This window comes from Mustelus asterias, chromosome 5, assembly GCF_964213995.1.
Source record: "Mustelus asterias chromosome 5, sMusAst1.hap1.1, whole genome shotgun sequence".
In the NCBI taxonomy this organism is placed as follows: domain Eukaryota; kingdom Metazoa; phylum Chordata; class Chondrichthyes; order Carcharhiniformes; family Triakidae; genus Mustelus; species Mustelus asterias.
In genome coordinates, this window is record NC_135805.1 from 40887238 (window position 1) to 40912734 (window position 25497).

The 25497-nt window shown below is 43.6% G+C and overlaps 1 protein-coding gene across 5 annotated transcripts in view; it reads left to right on the forward strand.

Moving 5' to 3' along the window:
* Window positions 1-25497, forward strand: part of cyb5r4 (cytochrome b5 reductase 4) — a 120148-nt gene that overhangs the window by 78533 nt on the left and 16118 nt on the right. For 3 of the 5 annotated variants that reach the window (XM_078212455.1, XM_078212454.1, XM_078212453.1), the window contains exons 13-14: window positions 9006-9153; window positions 13832-13918. In XM_078212455.1, coding sequence (XP_078068581.1) covers window positions 9006-9153; window positions 13832-13918 — 235 coding nt within the window. Of the gene's footprint in view, window positions 1-9005; window positions 9154-13811; window positions 13919-25497 lie in introns of all 5 variants that reach the window. The other 2 variants (XR_013497752.1, XR_013497753.1) reach the window with 1 other exon arrangement.

Consider the following 25497-nt stretch of genomic DNA (forward strand, 5'->3'; position numbering starts at 1 on the left):
ACTTTGGTTTGTCCTTCCAAAGTGCAATATCTCACACTTGTCTGCGTTAAATTCCATTTGCCATTTTTCAGCCCATTTTTCTAGTTGGTCCAAATCCCTCTGCAAGCTTTGAAAACCTTCCTCACTGTCCACTACACCTCCAATCTTTGTATCATCAGCAAACTTGCTGATCCAATTTACCACATTATCATCCAGATCATTGATATAGATGACAAACAACAATGGACCCAACACCGATCCCTGCGGCACACCACTAGTCACAGGCCTCCACTCAGAGAAGCAATCCTCCACAACCACTCTCTGGCTTCTTCCATTGAGCCAGTGTCTAATCCAATTTACTACCTCCCCATGTATACCTAGTGACTGAACCTTCCTAACTAACCTCCCATGAGGGACCTTGTCAAAGGCCTTGCTGAAATCCAAGTAGACAACATCCACCGCCTTCCCTTCATCCACTTTCCTGGTAACCTCCTCGAAAAACTCTAATAGATTGGTCAAACATGACCTACCACGCACTAAGCCATGTTGACTCTCCCTAATAAGTCCCTGTCTATCCAAATATTTGTAGATCCTATCCCTTATCACACCTTCCAATAACTTGCCCATCACCGACGTCAAATTTACTGGCCTATAATTTCCCGGATTTCTTTTGGAACCTTTTTTAAACAACGGAACAACTTAAGCCACCCTCCAATCATCCGGCACCTCCCCCGTGAATACTGACATTTTAAATATGTCTGCCAGGGCCCCTGCAAGTTCAACACTAGCTTCCCTCAAGGTCCGTGGGAATACCCTGTCCGGTCCTGGGGATTTATCCACTTTATCCAATCAAGTTTGTGAGACACGACCTCCCGTTCACAAAACCATGCTGCCTATCACTAATAAGCCTGTTCTCTTCCAGATGTGAGTACATCCTGTCCCTAAGAACTTTCTCCAGTAATTCCCCCACCACTGATGTAAGGCTCACAGGCCTGTAATTTCCCAGATTGTTCCTCTGTTTAAGAACGGCAGAAGAGACAATGTTAGCTACTCTCCAATCCTCTGGTACCTCGCCCATGGCTAAAGAGGATACAAATATTTTGGCTAAGGCCTCAGAAATTTCTCCCCTCACCTCTCAATATTCTGGGATAGATCCTATCTGGCCCTGGGAACTTGTTCACCTTAATGTTTTTCAAAACCTCCAATACCTTCTCCCTTTTTATCTCAACATGTCCTAGAATGTCAACATCCTCCTTTCTACACTCACCATCCATAACATCCTTCTCCTTTGTGAATACTGATGCAAAGTACAATTAGGAAGACAACTGGTGCGTTGGTATTTGTTATAAGGGCAATGAATATAAAAATAGGATTATCTTACTGTCGGGCACTATTAAGACGATACCATAGTATTGCGCAAAGTTTTGGTCTCCTTATTAAAGGAGTAATATACTTACATTGGAGACAGTTCAGAGAAAGTTCACTAGGTTGATTTCTGGGATGAAGGAGTTCTTCAAGGAAAGCTTAAGCAGCTTGGGCAGACAGGTGCTAGCATTTAGAAGAATGAGATGCGATCTTATTGAAAATTCTAAGAATGGATTTGATGGGTCTGAGAGAGGAAATTTAGATCGAGGGGGCAGTTTCCAAATGAGGGGTCTCCCACTTAAGATGGGAGTGAGGAGAATTCTCCCAGAAGGCCACTAATCTTCAGAACTAATTACCCTAGAGAACAGCAGAGACTGAGCCTTAGATTTTCAATCTACGGGTTATGGTTGCGGGGGGTGGGTGGGATTTGTGGCCACGATCAGATGAGCCATGATCTTAACTGGATGACAGAGCAGGTGCAATTCCTACTCTTATTTCTTAAGAATTGTGTTGTTATTTCCACCTTTAACTGCGTATGCGGGATTCCAGTTATTGCTGCCAGTTTCATTGATGTAATGATAGAGAACGCTGACAGTTTTGCCATAACAGCAAAATCCAGGCCAATATTTAACTCTGATGTGGAGTTGCCAGCGTTGGACTGGGGTAGGCACAGTAAGAAGTCTCCAACACCAGGTTAAAGTCCAACAGGTTTATTTGGTAGCACGAGCTTTCGGAGCACTGCTCCTTCATCACCTGATGAAGGTGCAGCGCTCCAAAATCTCGTGCTATCAAATAAACCTGTTGGACTTTAACCTGGTGTTGTGAGACTACTTACAATATTTAGCTCAATGCCTGCGACATGAAGCCTGACCTATGAAATGTTTTGTTTCTAGATTCAACAGTAAATACAGGATGGCCTTTTAAAGTATTATGGCCTTTCTGTCACTGAAATGTTGTTTTTAACATCCCAATGCAAGCTGAGAATGCAACAACAACCATTGCCTTAATAAATTGTTCTCATTACTTCCCATTGATATATTTTCCATCAAATTCAGCTAATAGTGCCTGTATTCCTTTGAGCCTTGTTTTTTTTTTCCAAGAGTCGTTTGTTTTCTGATGTTGCTGTTCAGCTCTTCTCATTAAGTACTAATAAATGAGAGAACTTGCATTTAGTGGAGTTTTTTCATATGACTTGCGTCCAAACAATCAGTGCTGCAGTTTAGAATGCTTTAGAATTCATTATGGCCATTACATCCTATTCTGAGTAGAAATTGACATTTCAAAAAATACGTACTCCAATTGTGCATAATATATAACCTTCTGACGAGCTTACCCACCCATGCACTGCCTGGCTGGGCAGCTGTTGAGGGGTTTGCCATCAAAACATCTGGTTTTGGGAGATGCTTCACAAGATCATGGAATGGTACAGCACAGAAGGAGGCCATTGAGCCAGTCCATGCTGGAACAATTCAGCCAGTCTCGCTCCCCACTCTTTCCCAGTAGTCCTGCTTTTTTTGCTTTTCCTTCGGGTATTTACCCATTTTCTTTTTGAAAGCCATGATTGAACCTGCTTCCGCCACCCACTCAACCAGTGCATTCCAGATCGTAACTACTTACTACCCAAAAAAGGTTTCTCCTCTTGTCGCCTTTTTGTTTCTTTTGCCAGTAGCCTCAACTCTGTGTCCTCTATAGTTCTTGATCTTTCCACCAACCGGAACAGTTAGTTAATGGTATTCCGATATTCAGAAATGGAGAAATGAACAAATCCAGGGAGCTGTAGACCGGTTAGATTCACATCAGTGCTAGAAAGAATATTGGAATCTTAATGTGAACATATCATAGTAAAACATCGGCAAACTACAAATATAAGAAAGAGTGGTCGACACGGATCACAAAATGAAATCTCATTCTTGACCAACCATATCAAATTATTTGATGAATAGAAAGACTAAACGAGGGTAATGCAGTCTGCGTAATAATCTTAGATTTTTGCAAGACCTTCAACATGAGGAGAATCATAGCTAAGGTTGAACAGGGAAACATAGCAAAATGGATCGCAAACTGGCCCCAAACGATCAAAAAATCGTAGGGGTTAAAGATAGCTCTGACAAAAAAAAAGGGCAAGTGGTGTCAGTCACAACTTGCATTAATGATTTGGACTTGCGGATTGGAAGTTCAATTTCAAAATTTGGATAAAACACCTAATTAGGGAGTGCAGTTAATACAAAGGGAAAAGGTGACAATTACATGAAGACATTAATGAGCTTGTAGAGTGGGCATGACAAATTAATTTCAACATAGATAAGTGTGAGGTGGTGCATTTTGGGGTAGGAAGACCTAGGAGGCCACATACTGCTTGAATTATAGGAATCAAGTAGAATAGAAGCACCAAGGATTCTAGGAATACTGATAAACACATCACTAATGTAGCAACATAGGTTATTAAAACAGGCTGTTTTGGATCTGGTGTTGTGTAATGAGAAGGAATTTATTGGTGAGAGGTGGCTTGCCAGAGGGCTTTAACATAATTAAAGGGTGTGCTAGGGAAAATGTTTCCACTTGTGGTGGAGTCCAAAACAAGAGGTCATAAATATAAGGAAGTCACTCATAATCCAGTAGGGAATTCAGGAGAAACTTCTTGACCCTAAGAATGGTAAAAATGTGGATTATTTTAAATTTGTTGATAGATGTATAGGTGGAGGTGGATTAGCTATGATAAGCATGCAGGATTATGAGGTAGATGTGGGGGTGGGCTGGGTAAGATGCTCTTTGGAGAGTCAGTGCAGACTCTGGATCGAATGGACTCCTTTTGCCCTGTAGAGATTCCATGGTTCTATGTTATGGCATAGCTGGTTCGGCCAGCATTTATTGCCCATCCCTAATTACCCTTGAGAAGATGGTGGTGAGCTGCCTTCTTTAACCGCTGCAGGTATCTGTGGTGTACGTATACCTACAGTGCTATCAGGGAGGGAGTTCTGGGATTTTGACCCAACAACAGTGAAGGCATGGTGACATAGTTCCAAGACAGGATGGTGAGTGGCTTGGAGGGAAGCCTCCGGGTGATGGTGTTCCTATTTGTCTGCTGACCTTGTCCTTCAAGATGGTAGCAGTCATAGGTTTGGAAGGTACTGCCTGAGGCTCCTTGATAAATCCCTACAGTGCTCCTTGTAGATAGTACACACTGTTCATTGGTGGTGAAGGGGCAATGGTTAGAATCGTCCATGTTGTCACCCAAATCTTGATACTTTCGAGGTCTTGCTGCATTTTGACATTGGCTGCTTCGGTATTTGAGAAGTCACAAATAGTACTGAACATTGGTGCAGTTCTGTACAATTCTGCTGTTGCTGATGGCCCACAGTGCCTCATGGATGCCCAGTCTTGAGTTGCTAGATCTGTTCACAGTCTGCCCCAATTAACATGATAGATAGTGCCAAACAACATGATGAACAATGTGCTACAAGAAGACATAGTTGAGGTGAATAGCATAAATGCATTCAAGCCCCATGCTATTTAGATGCTGCCTTCTCCCAACACTTCATACTCCGGTGGGATTTTTTATAGCAGACGACTAGGGGTACAATCCTGGCATAAGAACTCAGAGTATGCCTTGTGGAGTTTTGGGATAGCTACAATACACAAAGGATGACATTTAACTGAAAAACTAGTGGAGAATCGAGTAGATGTTTGAGGCTTTGAGTTTAAAAAATATATTAGTTTGTAGAATTGACCAGATATAACACTATTGCCGAAATCTTGCTGGCATTTTACGCCGGCGGGGTTTCCTGATGACAAGGGGTGCGTTCAACGGGAAAGCCCATTGACAAGAACGGAACCAGAAGATCCCGCCGCCAGCAAGTGGCATAGCACCTCCCATCACCGTGGGGGGAAAGGAAATCCCACCCTATCTCTTTTCAGTCATTGACTTTTCTGTGTTTCTGTGTTACAAGTCAGTGACAAGAAATGATGGTGACTGATGGGTAAGGTGACCTGAATATTACTGTTGTGAAAAGTCAGCTATTTGCATAATGGGCTGAATTGACAGATTCAGAAGAATATTCTGTCAATTTTACTTAACATTTCGTTCATGGGAGTTAAATTGCAGGAAAAATGAGACTGGGATAATATGTGAGTCATATTTTATGCCTTTGGTGCATTATGTACAAGCATACAGATTTCTGTTAATTCCGTATAACTTGTTGCTGCAAATCTGTTTTAGCATGTTTTCAGCTGCAGTAATTAATGTCATGCTATTTGAAATAATATAGTATTATGAATCTACTTCAAAAGCAAATAGGTAATCTGTGCTTTAAAATGAGGCTGTGAATTAATTGCAGTTAACGTTTGCGATCATCAAATTAAATTTTTGTGATTAATGTCTTAACGTGTTAAGACTAAAAGTTAAGAAAATCATGCCAGGTTTCAAAACTAGGAGCTATGACGCTCAAAACCATGTTTTTCAGAGACCACTTCCTTTGTTTCCAAATTAAAAATACAAAATTATTTTACCTGATGCTGGTTTGGAAAAACATGGGAGGCATGAAGTCAGTTTGAGTGGAATTCCAAAACGCAAGAGGAAGAGGGCATTGGTGGGCATTGTTTATGTCAGTGGTTGTGGTATGGGTTAGTGTGTGCGTCGGAAAGTTGGAAGCTCATGCGGGGTAGGGTTGGAACACTGATCAAGGGGGACTTTAGTCTTCCTGTGGACTGAGTGGACTAGATGTAGAGTGATGCTATGGAAGGAAAGTTGTGGAGTATGTGCAGGGTGACTTTTTGGATCAGTGTGTCAGGGAAGCGGCTGTGAAGTCAACCATTTTGAATCTGATGTTGTACAACGAGGAAGAGTTTTTTGATGATCTTGTGGGCAAAAAGCCCCTTGGAAAGAGTGAACGGATGTAGTTTTCTGTTGAGCTTGGAGGAGACTTGGTTGGATCCAAGGCTGGATCTTGAATCTGGGAAGGATGGGTAGAATGATTCGGGGGGGCCTGATTGGGTTGAGGTAATTAGAAAAGTGCATTGCAGGATGTGATGGTGGACAGGAAGCGGCTGGCATTTTGGAAAATTAAGATATGGTTTGAGGCAAATGTGCATTCCTTTTAGGCACAGGAGCCCCAAGAAGGAGTTGTCAAGACATTGGAGATAGTGTTTGACCAAAAGAAGAGACCTGTTACTTTGCCAGGAAGAGTGTTGGGGCCTGAGGATGGGAGGATTTTAGAGTTTGGTAGTGGAGGTCCAAGAGGTTGATGAGGAGGGTAAGAGGAGAGTCGACTTGCAACAGGCATGGAAGCAATTGTAGATATTTTTGTGGGTATGTGTACAGGAGGAGATTGGTCGTGATGTATGTGAGCCCATTGGAGGGAGAGACAAATGGTGGGTTCACACCTTCTAAGTGAAGAGGTTTCTCCTCATCTCAGTCCAAACTGACCTACCCCGTATCCTGAGACTGTAACCCCGCAGTCAGACGAAACAACATCCCTGCATACAGACTGTCCAGCCCCGTTGGAATGTTATGTTTCAATGAGATCCCCTCTCATTCTTCTAAATTCCATTGAATACAGGCCCAGTTGACCCAATCTCTCTTCATATGACAATCCTACCATCCGAGGAATTAATCTGATGAACCTTCGCTGCACTCCCTCATTGTTAAGTATATCCTTTCTTAGATAAGGAGACCAAAACTGCATATAATATTTCTGATGTGGCTTCACCAAGGCCCTCTACAGCTGCAGTAAGACATCTTTGCTCCTACACTGAAGACTTCATCAATGAAGGCCAACATACCATTACCTTCCTAACTGCTTGCTGTACCTGCATGCTTAGTTATAGTCACTGGTGTACAAAGACACTCAAGTCCCTTTGTACATCAACATTTCCCAATCTATCACTATTTAAATAATACTATGCCATTCTGTTTATCTGCCGGAGAATGGATAACTTCACAATTATGCATATTATTCTGCATCTGCCATTTATTTGCCCACTCACTCAACTTGTCTAAATCACCTTGAAGCCTCTTAACATCCTCCTCACCACTCACATTCCCACCAAGTTTTGTGTCAGCGAAGTTGAAAATATTACTATTGGTTCCCTGATGTAAATTGTGAATAGCTGGGGCCTAGCGCTGATCCCAGCGAGACCCCACTAGTCATTGCCTGCCACTTTGAAAGAAACCCATTTATGTTGTGCAGAGTTTTGGTGGGGCCACAATTGGACGAAGCAGTGAGATGACTCCATAGAAGGACCAAATTGTGGGAAGGCATTGATTTTCATTGGCTCTCTCGCTCTCTCTCGCTGAGGGCCGAGGACTTAATATCTGATTTTCTTTTTGATGCATCAGCAACTGAGGCTTTCTTGGCATCTGTAAGGGATTCTTCAAAAATGGCAGCTGGGGCAACCTCCTGGGTGCCATCCCACCACGGTTCCTATCTTGGGTCCACCAATTGAGATGGCAGACCTATCTCTGGCACAACATGGAGGTGGATTTTTCCGGAAGCAAAGAACAAAGAACAATACAGCACAGGAACAGGCCCTTCGGCCCTCCAAGCCCGCGCCGCTCCCTGGTCCAAACTAGACCATTCTTTTGTATCCCTCCATTCCCACTTCGTTCATATGGCTGTCTAGATAAGTCTTAAACGTTCCCAGTGTGTCCGCCTCCACCACCTTGCCTGGCAGCGCATTCCAGGCCCCCACCACCCTCTGTGTAAAATATGTCCTTCTGATATCGGTGTTAAACCTCCCCCCTTCACCTTGAACCTATGACCCCTCGTGAACGTCACCACCGACCTGGGGAAAAGCTTCCCACCGTTCACCCTATCTATGCCTTTCATAATTTTATACACCTCTATTAAGTCTCCCCTCATCCTCCGTCTTTCCAGGGAGAACAACCCCAGTTTACCCAATCTCTCCTCATAACTAAGCCCCTCCATACCAGGCAACATCCTGGTAAACCTCCTCTGTACTCTCTCCAAAGCCTCCACGTCCTTCTGGTAGTGTGGCGACCAGAACTGGACGCAGTATTCCAAATGCGGCCGAACCAATGTTCTATACATCTACAACATCAGACCCCAACTTTTATACTCTATGCCCCGTCCTATAAAGGCAAGCATGCCATATGCCTTCTTCACCACCTTCTCCACCTGTGACGTCACTTTCAAGGATCTGTGGACTTGCACACCCAGGTCCCTCTGAGTATCTACACCCTTTATGGTTCTGCCATTTATCGTATAGCTCCTCTCTACATTATTTCGACCAAAATGCATCCGGATTGAACTCCATCTGCCATTTCTTTGCCCAAATTTCCAGCCTATCTATATCCTTCTGTAGCTTCTGACAATGCTCCTCACTAGGAGCATTGGAGGCTGTGTCATGAAGTGGAATCGTTCCCACCTCCAGTGGCAAACTCCAGTCCTTGGTATCGCAGAAGTACTCACAATTGACAGTTTGGTTTGGAGATTTTTTTGTACAATTCAATAAAATAAAGCAAACCAAGGAGGTAGGCGCAGAAATTATATCAATTTTTGTGAGATTAAACTTTTAATAGAGATTAATTAATCACAACTTTTCTCAATAATTTGACAGGGATTTTGTTAGTTCAGAAATAACTAGCAATATTAGGCTTAGGTAATGCTTTTTCTCATGAATTTGTTTGTATATTTTATCCAAAGGAGACTGTGTATCTGTGAGTAGCCCAGTAGGCAACTTCAAACACTCACAACTTGCAGGAGTAACTGAGCTCATCTTGTTGGCCGCTGGTACAGGCTTCACTCCAATGATCAAACTAATAAACTGCAGCTTGAAAATGCCTTCTTTCAGGTGAGTTTGACCAGTGTGATCTCTGACTCTTTTTCTTAAATTAAGCTGTAATTATTTTCAGGTATTAGGAAATCTTGCTTTTATGTGTTTCACTTTATTCAGAACAACATGGATGTGAGATTAAAATCCAGTGGCCCAATTCACATCTTCGGTCTTAAATCCAGCCTCTGTGAATCCAGAGATCAGAAGATCTGGGCCAATGTAACCTCTTGACTATTAGTCAATGTGTTGATTGTTTTTTGATGACCTTGTGGTCAAAAGGCCCCTTGGAAAGAGTGACCGGATGTAGTTTTCTGTTGAGTTTGGAGGAGACCTGGTTGGATCTAAGGCTGGATCTTGTATCTGGGAAGGATGGGTAGAATGATTCAAGGGGCCTGATTTGATTGAGATAGTTAGGAAAGTACATTGCAGGATGTGATGGTGGACAGGAAGCGGCTGGCATTTTGGAAAATTAATGTATGGTTTGCAACAAATACGGCTTTTAGGCACAGGAGCCTCAAGAAGGAGTTGTCAAGACATTGGAGATAGTGTTCGATCAAAAGAAGAAACCTGTTACTTTGCCAGGAAGAGTGTTGGGGCCTGAGGATTTTAGAGTTTGGCAGTGGAGGTATCATGGTGTTGCAGAGAGGAAGCTGAAACTAGTACAGTGCTGAAAAGTTTATCACCATATTCTTAAAAAGTGTGATGACAGCATATCCTAAACAGTACAGAACAGGGCTCTTGTTGCTTCTTAATTACTGGCTCAGTATCTTCTTCCTAACCAGCCTTGGAATATCTCTGAAAGGGGTGGGAGTTCAGAGATGGTAATCACATGGAGTGAATCCTTTTGGCTGGATAGGGATCCCAGGAGGAGGCTGAGATAGGCCATCCACTCAGCATTCCATGCTTAAGGTCCTTGCAACTGCTTCAGCTTTGTCGTTTGCACTGTTGAGCTAGGCTGCACCATCACTGAGGGTGGGAATGTTAATATAACCTCCTCCTCAAGTTAGTTGTTTGTTGGTCCACTGCCATTTTCGACTGGATGCAGCTCGACTGCAGAGCTTTGGTCTGATCTGTTCCTGTGGGATCGATTAGCTCTGTCAGTAGTGTGCCCCTTCTATTTAGCATGTTCTATTCCTGTGTTGCAGCTGCATCAGTTTGGAACCTAATTTTTGGGTACAGCTAGTGCTGCTCCTGACATGTTCTCCTTTGCTCCTCATTGAATCGGGGCCCCACAGGGGGTCGGGGGGGGGGGGGTTGGTGGTGCCCCCGCCCCCCCCCCTTCCCCCTGGGGCATGATTTACTCCAGTTTTCCTGCGAATTCAACACTTAGTGTTTTTGGGACAATTCCGTCCATGGTATCCATTCAGTGAGGAAGGGAGGCTTAACATTTCAGGAAGATGGCCTTTTATCAGAACCGGTTTTATTTCCAAATTTTATTTAAAAATTGACCCATGCAAGGGATAATGTTTTCTAAAACTTGGCTGCTGCACAATCTCACCCAGCAGTAAATTTTCCTGATATGTTCCAGTGCTAATCTCATCAAAATTACATTAACATTGGGATGGCACGGTGGTGCAGTGGTTCGCTCTGCTGCCTCACAGCGCCAGGGATTCAGGTTCAAATCCAGCCTCAGGTCACTGACTGTGTGGAGTTTGCACATTCTCCCCATGTCTGCATGGGTTTCCTCCAGGTGCTCCGGTTTCCTTCCACAGTCCAAAGATATGCGGGTTAGGTTGATTGGCCATGCTAAATTGACCCTAGTGTCAAGGGGATTAGCAGGGTAAATGTGTGGGGTTGCGGGAATAGGGCCTGGGTGGGATTGCGGTCAGTACAGACTCGATGGGCCCAATGGCCGCCTTCTGTAGTGTAGGGATTCTATGAACAGGAAGGTGACCTTTCATCAGAACCAATTTTATTTCGGAATTTTTATTTAAAAAGTTGACCCATGCAAGGAACAGTGTTTTTTAAAACTTGGTTGCTGTGAAATCTCACCCAGCAGTTAATTTTCCTGATATGTTCAAATGCTAATCTCATCAAAATGACATTAACACGGTGGCACAGTGGTTAGCACTGCTGCCTCACAGTGCCAGGGATCCTGTATAGTAACTCACATGAATGACACTGAAACCAAAACCCCAATTATGCTCAATTACCATTTTGCGATATAAGGAGGATAATGGAAGTAACTAGGCAATCATCTGTCTAACAGCTGGAAAGACCATATCATGTCTCCGTGCCGTTGATTCTGTGATAAGCTATATAAGAGATTCATGTATCTTTTAATTTTAAAATATGTTCTTGCAATTCCTCTATACAGTTGCCAGAGATGGGTTTTATCATACTGGAAATACTATGAAGATCACCCTGAAATTTTCATGTGGTTCCCAAAGGAATGGTGTAATGCAGTCAGACATAATTTCCATGTCCATCCTCCCCCCAACTATTCTAGGAACACTTTATTACTAAAGTAAATCTCTATGTTGAACACAATTTTACATAAAACAAAAGAACACTTCACGTGCTCTCAATTTTCCCCATTCTCTCAACACTTTTTAAAATTTTGCTCTCTAATATATTTTATTGCAACCTTGTCCTATTTAAAAGCCTTTTTTTACTTTTATCCTTCTACCTTCCTGCTCCCATTATCAAATTTGGAATTGACAGCATGTTTTCAATACATGGTTTTATTTTTGCCGTCAGTTGAAAGTCCGTATACTGGGGGTTGACATGGAAATGTTTTTGAGCGATGAGGGTATGACCTTGTTATGGCAGTCCACTAATGATTCTTCAATGATATACTGCTGCTGCTTGTAGCTACTCCTACCAGGAGATCTGCTGTTATGCTATATCACCATTGTCTGCCTTGTGCCACTCTCGCACGTCCGCTGTAGCTCGACTGCACCTGAACTGTAACTTCCGTCATCCACTTTATGATTAGATTGACTGTTCTTTCTGCTGCCCTTGACTTTGCGCCCCAGAAGAGATCACTGTAGCTTCTCAGCTCTGATCAAATGGCTGAACTACTGACGTTTTCTTTCCTGGATATCAATTTTTAGAATTTTGTTTTGCTCTTGCAATTCCAAGCACCTCTTCATTGCTCTTGTGATCAGTATATGAAATTTTAAGCATACATTTTCTCATCCATATTTCAAAGATCTTTAATTTCCTCCCCAAGTTTCATGATGCTCAGAAGTTGAAGTACATTGCATAGCTATCAGTTGAAGGAAGTGTATTTATTGCAATGATTAGAAGGACTCCCTCTTCCTCAACATGCACTTGTCAATATCCATAACTATAACTAACAGAAACCTATTGCGAAGATAGTGAACTTTTTTTATTATCGGATGTCACAAGTTGAATTTTTGTCCACCAACACTGAGCAAACTGGAAGGCGTTCCCTCAATTCCATCCACCCGCCATTTTTGCCAGGTTGGGAAATGTAGCGGGTTGTGACCTGACACTCGCTCAATAGTTATGCAATGTATTTCAACTTCCTGAGTATCTTATTCAAATAAACAGATGTCGAAAAACCATTTCAAAGAATGATACGCTATGACGGAAAAAACTGTCAATCAAGCAAAGCCAGTAGTCCCTTTAACATTGTGTAATTGATTGCATCAGTCAGTCTTGGAACTCAGCCAAGCATGAAGCCATTTGGCAACTGTGTCAGTAGAAATAGGCTGGACAGATGGCCAGACGTCCATCTGATTGATAGGTGTATGCGAATGTAAGAGGGCAAATGTTTTCAAAGGGATTTTTAAACAGCTGATATTTACATTATAATTCCATGAGCATTTCAAAGACTTGCCAGTGTTATAATATGGTGCATTGATTGTGTGTATAGTTCATTCTGCGTGAGGGGGCATGGGAGACATGAAAGGACATGGAGGTGGATGGGTGGGAAGAAGTTGAATGATGAAAGCTGGAGGGCCTAACAACTAGAAATAAAACTGGGCCCAATGTCCACTAAATGGAGCCATGCCCTTTAATGCATGAGCCTTGCCATTGACTTCTCTCCATTGCTACTTGGGCCTGCCTGAGGAAGCAACAGACCCCACTCCAGCCTGTATCTGTCTTCTGAAGACTGGAATACTGGGTGAATGGGTTGACTTTTAGAAACCAGTAAACAATGGATCGAAATGGCCCAAACAAGATGAAAATAGGGCCTCACGTTTGCATTGAGGGCACAACGCAGTCTCGAATCAGATGTCTTTTTTAAAGTTTATTTATTATTGTTACAAATAGGCTTACATTAACACTGCAATGAAGTTACTATGAAAATCCCCTCGTCACCGCACTCTGGCACCTGTGATGTGACTTTTTTCACATTGCCTCAACAACATACTCCAACCTAATCTGAATTTATCCCTATCCAATCAGCCTTGCCGGTTTAAAATATTGCACTGTTGAGATGGGTGTTGTGAATTAAGAATTGGAATTAATGTGCAGCAGAGGGAACAGTTAAGAATGACTTGTCATTCTTTGTTCTCTACTCCCAAGCGAGATATATCTGACTTCTCATTATTCTTATTGAAAGAACAGGAACTGCAAATTGCCTTCTGGAGCACTGCATCCCCCAGTGGGCTGCTATTATTTAAGCTACCCTTTTTTGTCAATCAAACAACCTTTTGTAAAATGCTGATTATAATTAGATGTACAAGGTAACTTTTTTATAGGTGCTTTTGTTTTATTTCAGGAAAATCCGATTGAAGTTCTTCAACAAGACAGAAAAGGATATTGTATGGAGGGATTTGTTAGACCAGTTGGCCTCAAAAGACAAACGGTAACATAACCAAAGTTTCTTGGACAGTCAAATTAAGTTTGAAGTTTATTTATTAGTGTCACAAGTAGGCTTACATTTACACTGCAATGAAGTTACTGTGAAAATCCCCTAGTCGCCACACTCCGGCACCTGTTCGGGTACATTGAGGGATAATTTAGCATGGCCAACCAGCACGTCTTTCGGACTGTGGGAGGAAACCGGAGCACCCGGAGGAATCCCACGCAAACACGGGGAGAACGTGCAGACTCCGCACAGACAGTGACCCAAGTCGGGAATCGAACCCGGGTCCCTAGCGCTGTGAGGCAGCAGTGCTAATCACCGTGCGGCCCCAAGGGTGACAAATTTCTGTATTTCCGTGGGTATGAGATCAAACGGAAGGCCAGGACCTGTGATTTCTTGTTACATTGTAACATCGACCATTCTTGTTTATTTTAATGAGTATACAAGAATAATGTTCTTTTGTTATCTTAATGATGCTGTTATATGTAAATGTTGTAATGCCCAGAACAGAAAAATGAAAGATTACTTCCAGATTAAAATGTGTAAATATGAAAAATTGTTCTATACCAGAAACGTCTTGTACTCTAGTTATGAACTAGAGTATACTAACATCTAGCCCTTGAGTTACTGTATCTTGTTTCACGACTATCAAAATTCTTATGAAGAACTTTTAATCACTTGAAGCTTTCACAGCCTTAAAAAAAGTACCAGTATATTTCAAATAATATTGCTCACAGATGAAGATGGGAGAGAGACTGATCAGGAACATCAGAGGTGGCCCAGTCGATGGCTTTACCCCATCTGCATCAATTGGCATGATCTGTGCAACTCAATTCTGAATTTCAAATTGTTTTATTCTGCTGAATGTTATCACTTGCAGAAGATGGTTAAGAGTTATTCAGTTTCAGGAATATTTTAAATGCGAAATTTTCTCTTTTAGTTAGAAAATTGCACAAGTAACTTAAGATACCTAAACAAAATTTCAGATCAAGCCAATGGGGTGAAATTGGGTCTTATTTCATACCTATCTCCAGCATGAAATGGGGCAAATAAAAACCAGATTTGAGTCCCGTGGCAATATTCATGCAACTTCAGTGGCCACCATGAGCAGCATTTGTTTCCAGCATTACAACAGAGGTTGCATTTCAAAAGTACTTAATTGGCTATAAAGCATTTCAAGATGTTTTAAGGGCATAAAAGTTTTACATAAATACAAGTTCATTATTTTTTGAGGCTCCTTGTGTGCTAATGAGGGATCTAACACTTGCCTAAGGCCTCCCTCCAGAATTGGTGAGAAACTGAATGAATTGGCATTGCAGTTTTTAGTCCCTCTTATAGCCTAATTTAAAGGGAGGAACCAGCATACATTATGTTTCAGTTCTTTTGAACTTGCTTTATTATACAACCAGGAGGAGTATGCATACTCCTTCTAGCTCCATCGCGCGCTCTCCATTTGACCCCATTCTGTTCATTGCTCCCCACCTTGCAAGATCTGCAAGAATTGTTGACAGTACAGATGGCCCAAATTGCTCAAGAGGAACAGTGAGCTGTCCTATTAGATCATACAGGTGTCACAGCTCACCATAATCATTCAGATGATGTCCAAGGCACAACTTTAAATGAATCTCATAATTATTCTCATTTGGCAAGACTTGCACAGTGCAAAGCACAGGTCTGCAGGAAATGTTAGGACAATATATTCTGGAGGGAGGGTTTATTGAACTCAGGAGTGTGGTTTCAATCATAAAAATTCAGAACCAAACAGATCATTGTGCTCTGTATCTGAATTTATTTTGCTTTTTGTTTCATTACTGTAGTCTCTGAAAAGTACTATCATAACCAATATCAATCGTATCTGTAGTATTGATAAGCTTGATAGCTCAATATTCTATTGTGTGCTGAATCTTTATCTGCAGACCAGAAATCTATGACTGCCAAGCCTTTCATGTAACAAAAGATCTTCAACCTATTCAATAGAATGCATGCCAAAAGACATGGCCAAAATATATGACGCTGCTCGGTAACTGAAAATTACATATTGTAGTCTCCATATTCCACTTCAAATATTACTCTCCCAGAGAAAGGTTCTTGGCCCATTACATACAATTAAAAGATGATTAACATACTGCTTTGCTATAGTCCTGATTGCTGTTTAGTTTCGCTGCAAAATAAAATTAGATTCATACAGTGCGAGAGTGCATTCTAAATTGCAGATAGAAAGGTACCAACAGTAATTATTATTGAAAAAGAATGACTCATTGCTAGACTCATTGAACAGGCAGCACACATTTTTCATGTTGTTTAAAAAGGTGAGAATTGTGTAAATTAATCAGTGCTAGTTTATTTCAGTATGGAAATTAGTATGGTAGAACATAGAACATTACAGCACAGTACAGGCCCTTCGGCCCTCGATGTTGCGCCGACCAGTGAAACCAATCGAAAGCCCATCTAACCTACACTATTCCAATATCATCCATATGGTTATCCAATGACCATTTAAATTCCCTTAATGTTGGCGAGTCCACTACTGCTGCAGGCAGGGCATTCCACGCCCTTACTACTCTCTGAGTAAAGAACCTACCTCTGACATCTGTCCTATTTCTATCACCCCTCAATTTAAAGCTATGTCCCCTCGTGCTCGCTATCACCATCCGAGGAAAAAGGCTCTCACTATCCACCCTATCTAATCCTGTGATCATCTTGTATGCCTCTATTAAGTCACCTCTTAACCTTCTCTCTAACGAAAACAACCTCAAGTCCCTTAGCCTTTCCTCATAAGACCTTCCCACCATACCAGGCAACATCCTAGTAAAAGTCCTCTGCACCCTTTCCAATTCTTCCACATCCTTCCTATAATGTGGCGACCAGAACTGTACGCAATACTCCAAGTGCGGCCGCACCAGAGTTTTGTACAGCTGCAACATGACCTCCTGGCTCCGAAACTCAATCCCTCTACCAATAAAAGCTAACACTCCGTATGCCTTCTTAACAACCCTATCAACCTGAGTGCCAACTTTCAGGGATCTATGCACATGGACACCGAGATCTCTCTGCTCATCCACACTACCAAGTATCTTACCATCAGCCCAGTACTCTGTAATCCTGTTACTCCTTCCAAAGTGAATCACTTCACACATTCCCGCATTAAACTCCATTTGCCACCTCTCAGCCAGCCCTGCAGCTTATCCATGTCCCTCTGTAACCTGCAACAACCTTCCGCACTGGCCACAACTCCACCGACTTTAGTGTCATCCACAAATTTACTAACCCATCCTTCTACGCCCTCATCCAGGTCATTTATAAAAATGACGAACAGCAGTGGCCCCATAACAGATCCTTGCAGTACACCACTAGTAACTGAACTCCAGGATGAACATTTCCCATCAACCACCACCCTCTGTCTTCTTACAGCTAGCCAATTCCTGATCCAAACCACTAAATCACCCCCAATCCCATGCAATAGCTTACTATGGGGAACCTTATCAAATGCTTTACTGAAATCCATATACACCACATCAACTGCTTTACCCTCATCCACCTTTTTGGTCACCTTCTCAAAGAACTCAATAAGGTTTGTGCGGCACGACCTACCCTTCACAAAACAGTGTTGACTATCCCTAATCAAATTATTCCTTTCTAGATGATTATAAATCCTATCTCTTATAATCCTTTCCAAAACTTTGCCCACAACAGAAGTAAGGCTCACTGGTCTATAATTACCAGGGTTGTCTCTACTCCCCTTCTTGAACAAGGGGACAACATTTGCTATCCTCCATTCTTCTGGCACTATTCTTGTAGACAATGACGACATAAAGATCAAAGCCAAAGGCTCTGCAATCTCCTTCCTAGCCTCCCAGAGAATCCTAGGACAAATCCCATCCGGCCCGGGACTTTTCTATTTTCACACTTTCCAGAATTGCTAACACCTCCTCCTTATTAACCTCAATCGCGCCTAGTCCACTAGCCTGTATCTCAGTATTCTCCTCGACAACATTGTCTTTTTCCTGCGTGAATACTGACGAAAAATATTCATTTCGCGCCTCTCCTATCTCTTCAGACTCCACGCACAACTTCCCACTACTATCCTTGACTGGCCCTAATCTTACCCTCGTCATTCTTTTATTCCTGACATACCTATAGAAAGCTTTAGGGTTTTCCTTGATCCTACCTGCCAAAGACTTCTCATGTCTCTTCCTGGCTCTTAACTCTCTCTTTAGGTCCTTCCTGGCTAACTTGTAACTCTCAAGCACCCTAACAGAGCTTTCACATCTCATCTTTACATAATTCTCCTCCTTCCTCTTCACAAGAGATTCAGCTTCTTTAGTAAACCACGGCTCCCTTGCTCGACCACTTCCTCCCTGCCTGACAGGTACATACTTATCAAGGACACGCAGTAGCTGTTCCTTGAACAAGCTCCACATTTCAATTGTGCCCATCCCCTGCAGTTTCCTTCTCCAACCTATGCATCCTAACTCTCGCCTAATCACATCATAATTTCCTTTCCCCCAGCTATAACTCCTGCCCTTCGTATATACCTACCCCTTTCCATCGCTAAAGTAAACGTAACCGAATTGTGGTTACTACCACCAAAGTGCTCCCCTACCTACAAATCTAACACCTAGTCTGGTTCATTACCCAGTACCAAATCCAATGTGGCCATGCCTCTTGTTGGCCTATCTACATACTGTGTCAGGAAACCCTCCTGCACACATTGGACAAAAACTGACCTCTCTAAAGTACTCGAACTATAGCTTTTCCAGTCAATATTTGTAAAGTTAAAGTCTCCCATAACAACTACCCTGTTACTTTCACACCTATCCAGAATCATCTTTGCAATCCTTTCCTCTACATCTCTGGAACTTTTCAGAGGCCTATAGAAAACTCCCAACAGGGTGACCTCTCCATTCCTGTTTCTAACCTCAGCCCATACTACCTCAGTAGACGCTTCCTCATCAAACGTCCTTTCTGCCACCGTAATACTATCCTTGACTAACAATGCCACACTTCCACCCCTTTTACCAGCTTCCCTGCTCTTACTGAAACATCTAAACCCCGGAACCTGCAACAACCATTCCTGTCCCTGCTCTATCCATGTCTCCGAGATGGCCACAACATCGAAGTCCCAGGTACCAACCCATGCTGTAAGTTCACCCACCTTATTCTGGATGCTCCTGGTGTTGAAGTATACACACTTCAAACCACCTTCCTGCCTGCCAGTACACTCCTGCGACCTTGAAACCTTATCCATGACCTCACTACTCTCAACCTCCTGTACACTGGAGCTACAATTCAGGTTCCCATCCCCCTGCTGAATTAGTTTAAACCCTCCCGAAGAGCATTAGCAAATTTCCCCCCCAGGATATTGGTACTCCTCTCGTTCAGGTGTAGACCATCCCATTTGTAGAGGTCCCACCTACCCCAGACTGAGCCCCAATTGTCCAGGTATCTGAATCCCTCCCTCCTGCACCATCCCTGTAGCCACGTGTTCAACTGCTCTCTCTCCCTATTCCTCTCCTCACTGTCACGTGGCACGGGTAACAAACCCCAGATAACAACTCTGTTGGAATGAACTCTGGGGAATTAGAAGGGCAAAAAGGGGTCACGAAATCTCCTTGGCAGACAGGATTAAGGAGAATCCCAAGGCATTTTACTCGTACGTTAGGAACAAAAGGGTTGTCAGGGAAAATATCGGACCTCTCAGGGACAAAAGTGGGGAATTATGCTTGGAGCCCAAAGAACTAGGGGAGATCCTAAATGAATACTTTGCGTCGGTATTCACAAAGGAGAGGGATGTGTTGACTGGGAGTGTCTCGGAGGGGAGTGTTGAACCGTTGGAGAAAATCTCCATTACAAGGGAGGAAGTGTTAGGTTTGTTAGAGAATATAAGACTGACAAATCCCCAGGGCCTGATGGAATCTATCCAAGGCTGCTCAGGGAGACGAGAGATGAAATCGCTGGGCCTCTGACGCAAATCTTTGTCTCGTCACTGGACTCAGGTGAGGTCCCAGAGGATTGGAGGATAGCTAATGTGGTCCCGTTATTTAAGAAGGGTAGGAAGGATAACCCGAGTAATTATAGGCCGGTGAGCTTGACGTCCGTGGTGGGGAAGTTGTTGGAGAAGATTCTTAGAGATAGGATGTATGCGCATTTAGAAAGGAATAAACTCATTAACGATAGTCAGCATGGTTTTGTGAGAGGGAGGTCATGCCTCACTAACCTGGTGGAGTTTTTTGAAGAAGTGACCAGAATGGTTGATGAGGGAAGGGCCGCGGATGTCGTCTATATGGACTTTAGTAAAGCGTTTGACAAAGTCCCTCATGGTAGGCTGGTGCAAAAGGTTGGATCTCATGGGATAAAGGGGGAGGTGGCTAGATGGGTGGAGAACTGGCTTGGTCACAGAAGACAGAGGGTGGTAGTGGAAGGGTCCTTTTCCGGCTGGAGGCCTGTGACTAGTGGTGTTCCGCAGGGCTCTGTATTGGGACCTCTGCTGTTTGTGATTTATATAAACGATCTGGAAGAAGGTGTAACTGGGGTGATCAGTAAGTTTGCGGACGACACAAAATTGGCAGGACTTGCAGATAGTGAGGAGCATTGTCAGAAGCTACAGAAGGATATAGATAGGCTGGAAATTTGAGCAAAGAAATGGCAGATGGAGTTCAATCCTGATAAATGCAAAGTGATGCATTTTGGTAGAAATAATGTAGGGAGGAGCTATACGATAAATGGCAGAACCATAAAGGGTGTAGATACGCAGAGGAACCTGGGTGTGCAAGTCCACAGATCCTTGAAGGTGACGTCTCAGGTGGAGAAGGTGGTGAAGAAGGCATATGGCATGCTTGCCTTTATAGGATGGGGCATAGAGTATAAAAGTTGGGGTCTGATGTTGCAGATGTACAGAACGTTGGTTCGGCCGCATTTGGAATACTGCGTCCAGTTCTGGTCACCACACTACCAGAAGGACGTGGAGGCTTTGGAGAGAGTACAGAGGAGGTTTACCAGGATGTTGCCTGGTATGGAGGGGCTTAGTTATGAGGAGAGATTGAGTAAACTGGGGTTGTTCTCACTGGAAAGATGGAGGATGAGGGGAGACTTAATAGAGGTGTATAAAATTATGAAAGGCATAGATAGGGTGAACGGTGGGAAGCTTTTCCCCAGGTCGGTGGTGACGTTCACGAGGGGTCATAGGTTCAAGGTGAAGGGGGGGAGGTTTAACACAGATATCAGAAGGACATATTTTACACAGAGGGTGGTGGGGGCCTGGAATGCGCTGCCAGGCAAGGTGGTGGAGGCGGACACACTGGGAACGTTTAAGACTTATCTAGATAGCCATATGAACGGAGTGGGAATGGAGGGATACAAAAGAATGGTTTAGTTTGGACCAGGGAGCGGCACAGGCTTGGAGGGCCGAAGGGCCTGTTCCTGTGCTGTATTGTTCTTTGTTCTGTTTGTTCTAGCCCTAAGCTTCCACCCTAACTCCCTGAATTTCTGCCTTACATCCCCATCCCTACCTATGTCTGGTGCCTATGTGAACCACGACTTGGGGCTGGTCCCCTTCCCCCTTAAGGATATCGAAAACACGATCCGAGACGTCATGGACCCTGGCACCTGGGAGGCAACACACCAGCCGCGAGTCCCTCTCGCTCCCACAGAATCTCCTATCTATCCCCCTAACTATGGAGTCCCCAATAACTAATGCTGTACTCCTCTCCCCCTTCCCTTCTAAGCAACAAGGACAGACTCTGTGCCAGAGACCTGTACCCCATGGCTTACCCCTGTTAAGTCACCCCCCCCCCCCCCCCCCCAAACAGTATCCAAAATGGAATACTTGTTATACAGAGGAACAAGGGATCCAGGGGATCATTGCTCTGACTGCTTCTTGCCCCTTCTAGCCGTCACCCACATATAATCATTTCTAGGAGTAGCTACCTCCCTGTAGCTTCTATCTATAGCTGCCTCTGCCTCCCGAATGATCCTGAGTTCATCCAGTTCCAGCTCCAAATCCCTAATCCGGTCTTCAAGGAGCTGGAATTGGGTGCACTTCCTGCAGGTGTACTCAGCCGGGACATTAATGGTGCCCCTCTCCTCAAACATCCCACAGGAGGAACATTGCACTGCCTGCACTGACATCCCTACTAACTTCCCTTACTAAGAACGAAAGAGAGAAAAAAAAAAAGCTTACCTGCTCTCACTCCGAGTCTTTTTTTTGAGGAGGGGGAGGGTGGGAGACTCTACACGTGTAGAGCCTCGGGTTTCCTCCCCGTTCAAATTTATTGAGCAAAAAAACCTTCCCAGGCCTCTCCGCGGCCTACTTCCAGTTTCCTGCTTCCTGCTGCACGGGAAAAAAAAACGCGAAAAGGTAAGGTAAAAAATCAAACTGTCTTACCCTCAGCTTCCCTCACTTGAATCGCTCCCTCTCTGCTTGCTCCGGTCGAACAATGAAGATTGCAGTAAACGTATAAAGTTACTCCCTCTGTCCATCTCTCCCTCTGTGTCTCCCTTTCCATCTCCATCTATTTTAAGCTCTTCCTCTCTCCCCTTCACCAGCCCCTCCGCTACATTCTACCTCATCCTCTCCCCTTCTTCCTCTCTTCCCATATCAATCACCTGTGCATCATCTCAATGCTTTGCGACAGCCATGTGGGATCCTGGCCAATTTCCTACTTTTCCAGTACTTGGCCGTGAGTCAGCAAACCAAGTGATGGCCAGGCTGAATCTCATGAAAAACTGAGACCAATGAATGGAGTAACACCAAATGTCACAGAGATATCTGAATGTTAAGGCATCTGACACAGGAATTGCCAAACTTAAGCTGGAATCCACATGAAATGAGTTGGGGCTGGCCATGAGTGCTTAAAAAGAGATGTGGAAGTGAGTTTTAGCAAAAATGTCGGGCAGGATCTTACCAGAATTTGGCAGGGTGTCAGTTCTTGTGAGAAAAGTGGTGTGGAACTCTCCAGCTCCACTGGCCTGTTTTCTCTCCAGATCTTGTCCCGTTAACTGTCAAATAAAATGAGTGGGTAGGGTTTGCACCGTTAGCCTGGCAAGGCAGAGGCTCCCGACTCCACTGCGTAACTGAAAGAAGCATTAATCTCCCCTCCCTGCCACCCCCCCCCCCCCCCCGCCACCCCACTCTGCCACAGACAGATCTGTGCACCCCCCCCGCCCCCCACCCCCATTATAGCTGGCATCGCCACCCCCTTCTTCCCCCACCTCCCTCACCATGATCATTGCTGGTATCCCCATCTTTCATAGTGACTCCTTCCTCTCCCCCCCCCCCCCCCCCCCCCCAACCATCACAAATAGATGAGTCCTCACACGTGAGTCTCCTCTATGGCCCATCCGAGGCTCACCTTAGCACGGCCATGTTGGCACTGCCCAGGGTTGGTGAGGGGGATCTTTAATTGTAGGGGGATCCTCAGGACAGGTTCCTGTCTGGGTGGCTTCACGTCGGCAAGGTCCAAAAATCTAGTGAGGGGGCAGATCTGGTGAGGGGGATCTTTAATTGTATTTAAATTCATTGAAATGAATGGAAATAAGATTCTCGCTCATTATGGGAGTGAACCTGATTATGTCGCTGGCGAGGGGTGGCAAAAATTGGAGATCGCGATCTCGCTGGCGAGATTTGTCATTTCCAGGTTTTGCCGGATCCTGAGCCCCCGCCAACAATCTCGTGGACAGAGCATGCGAGCTCAAGATCCCACTCCTTATCAAAAACAAGGGGAAAAGATAACAATGAAGCTCTCTGATCCACTCTTCTCTCCATATAGTTTAACACTCAAACTTTCCAGATAAGTATACTTCCTTTTCAAATGCAAGGTTCCAAATAACGCATAAATCCAATTTTGCTTCTTGTATTTTTATTCTGTACTTCCTGTTACGAAACCCCAACATTCCAATAGCCCCCTCGATAATCTTTTTGCACGGACAAGCTAGTTTTTAATGATGTAGCTAGATTCTTAAATATCAGTTGGTGCTTTTCCTATTTCTATTTCTACCTGCCAGTCTGTCTTTGTGCAAATTAAGAGAATCCTAAGCGTTGAGTTCAGAATTAAAATCAGGCAATTTGGAGAAACATTTGTTAGATTTGACCAATACTACTACAATTTATGCATACTGTTAGGATAAGAAGTATATGAAAGAATGACACATTAGGATGTACCATCTCAAGAAAAGAATTATTACCCTTCAATTTTAATATTGATATCGGTGAATCATATTGCAGAAGCTGTCCATGGTGGAGGCTCATTCAACTGGCTGGAGAAAAGCTGTCCGCTTGATTCTGAAAGAAGAATAGCTGTAATAACGTTTTAGAAAGTGCCCGAAACAGACCTTTGCCGAACATGCCTGTTTCGTACCAAATCTGGATGCGCGAATGCGATGGTAAAGGGGGAACTGCTGGTAAAGTTTAAATGCATTGACGTAAGTTTGACGTCAATGCACTTAAATGGGCGTCACGCCTGTTTCGGTCACGGTGACAATTGCAGCCATTTTCGGGCCTTGGTAAAGTGGGAATCTGCGTGGACGGGGGCGCAGATCGCGCTATTCGCCTCACATCCAAGTTTACCACGTTTTCACATCCGAAAACTGGCGCAACGCAATAGTAAAAACGTCCCCTTAGTGTTGCAAAATGTGTAGGTTCGGGGGATTAGCGGAGTAAATACATGAGGTGACAGGAAAGGGTCGGATGCTCTGTTGGAGAATCAGTGCAGACTTGATGGGCCGAATGGCCTCCTCCTGCACTGTAGGGATTCTATGATTCACTATTGCTTGCACAAGTAACATTATACTAGGGAAAGTATAGAAATATTTTTTTAACTATTCTAAAGAGTTTCTATTTGTTCAGATGTCAAACAAAGCACATATGACTGCAAATAAATATGTAAGGTGTGTATTGGTTGCTCAATTGTCCTAAGGCCATTATACTTCAGCAAAATTAGCAACTTCAATACAATCAATCTTCTGGCACAGTATCAAATCATTCCAATTTCAGCAAGAGAACTTTGAATATCTTAAAAGGTAGCCCAATACACTAAGCATTGATTCGTATTTCAACATAGGAATTTTCATTAAGTAGGTGAGGAAACACTGAAGATAGTTATGATGGTTCCCAGTCATTATGCAATTCACCTGTTAATTAGCGCATTCAGAGCACACAGTAGAATGCAGACTCAATTATGTTTTTTGAGAAAACATGCCAAACTACTTTTATTCATTATTGTAAAAATACACACTGCAAAGGCAAATGTTTGAGATCAGTTTTTTACACTCAAAGTTAAGGGGTTGATTTACAGGGGTAATATTTTTGAGGGGCTTACTTTCAGTTGAAACACACCCACCGGCACACCTAGCATGACTCTCGAGCTTTCTTTCTCCCTTTCTCTATCTATTAAGGAGTACCTTTCATTTCCCCACCTCCCCCCCTCCTCCTCCCCCCACCCCCTCCACCCCCCCCCCCCCCCCCCCACACACACACACACACACACACACACACACACACACACACACCATACCCCAGAGAGATGGTACTTGTGATTTCAACGTTGCTTGGAGACGAGGAAAGGGAAAGCAAAAGAAAGGGT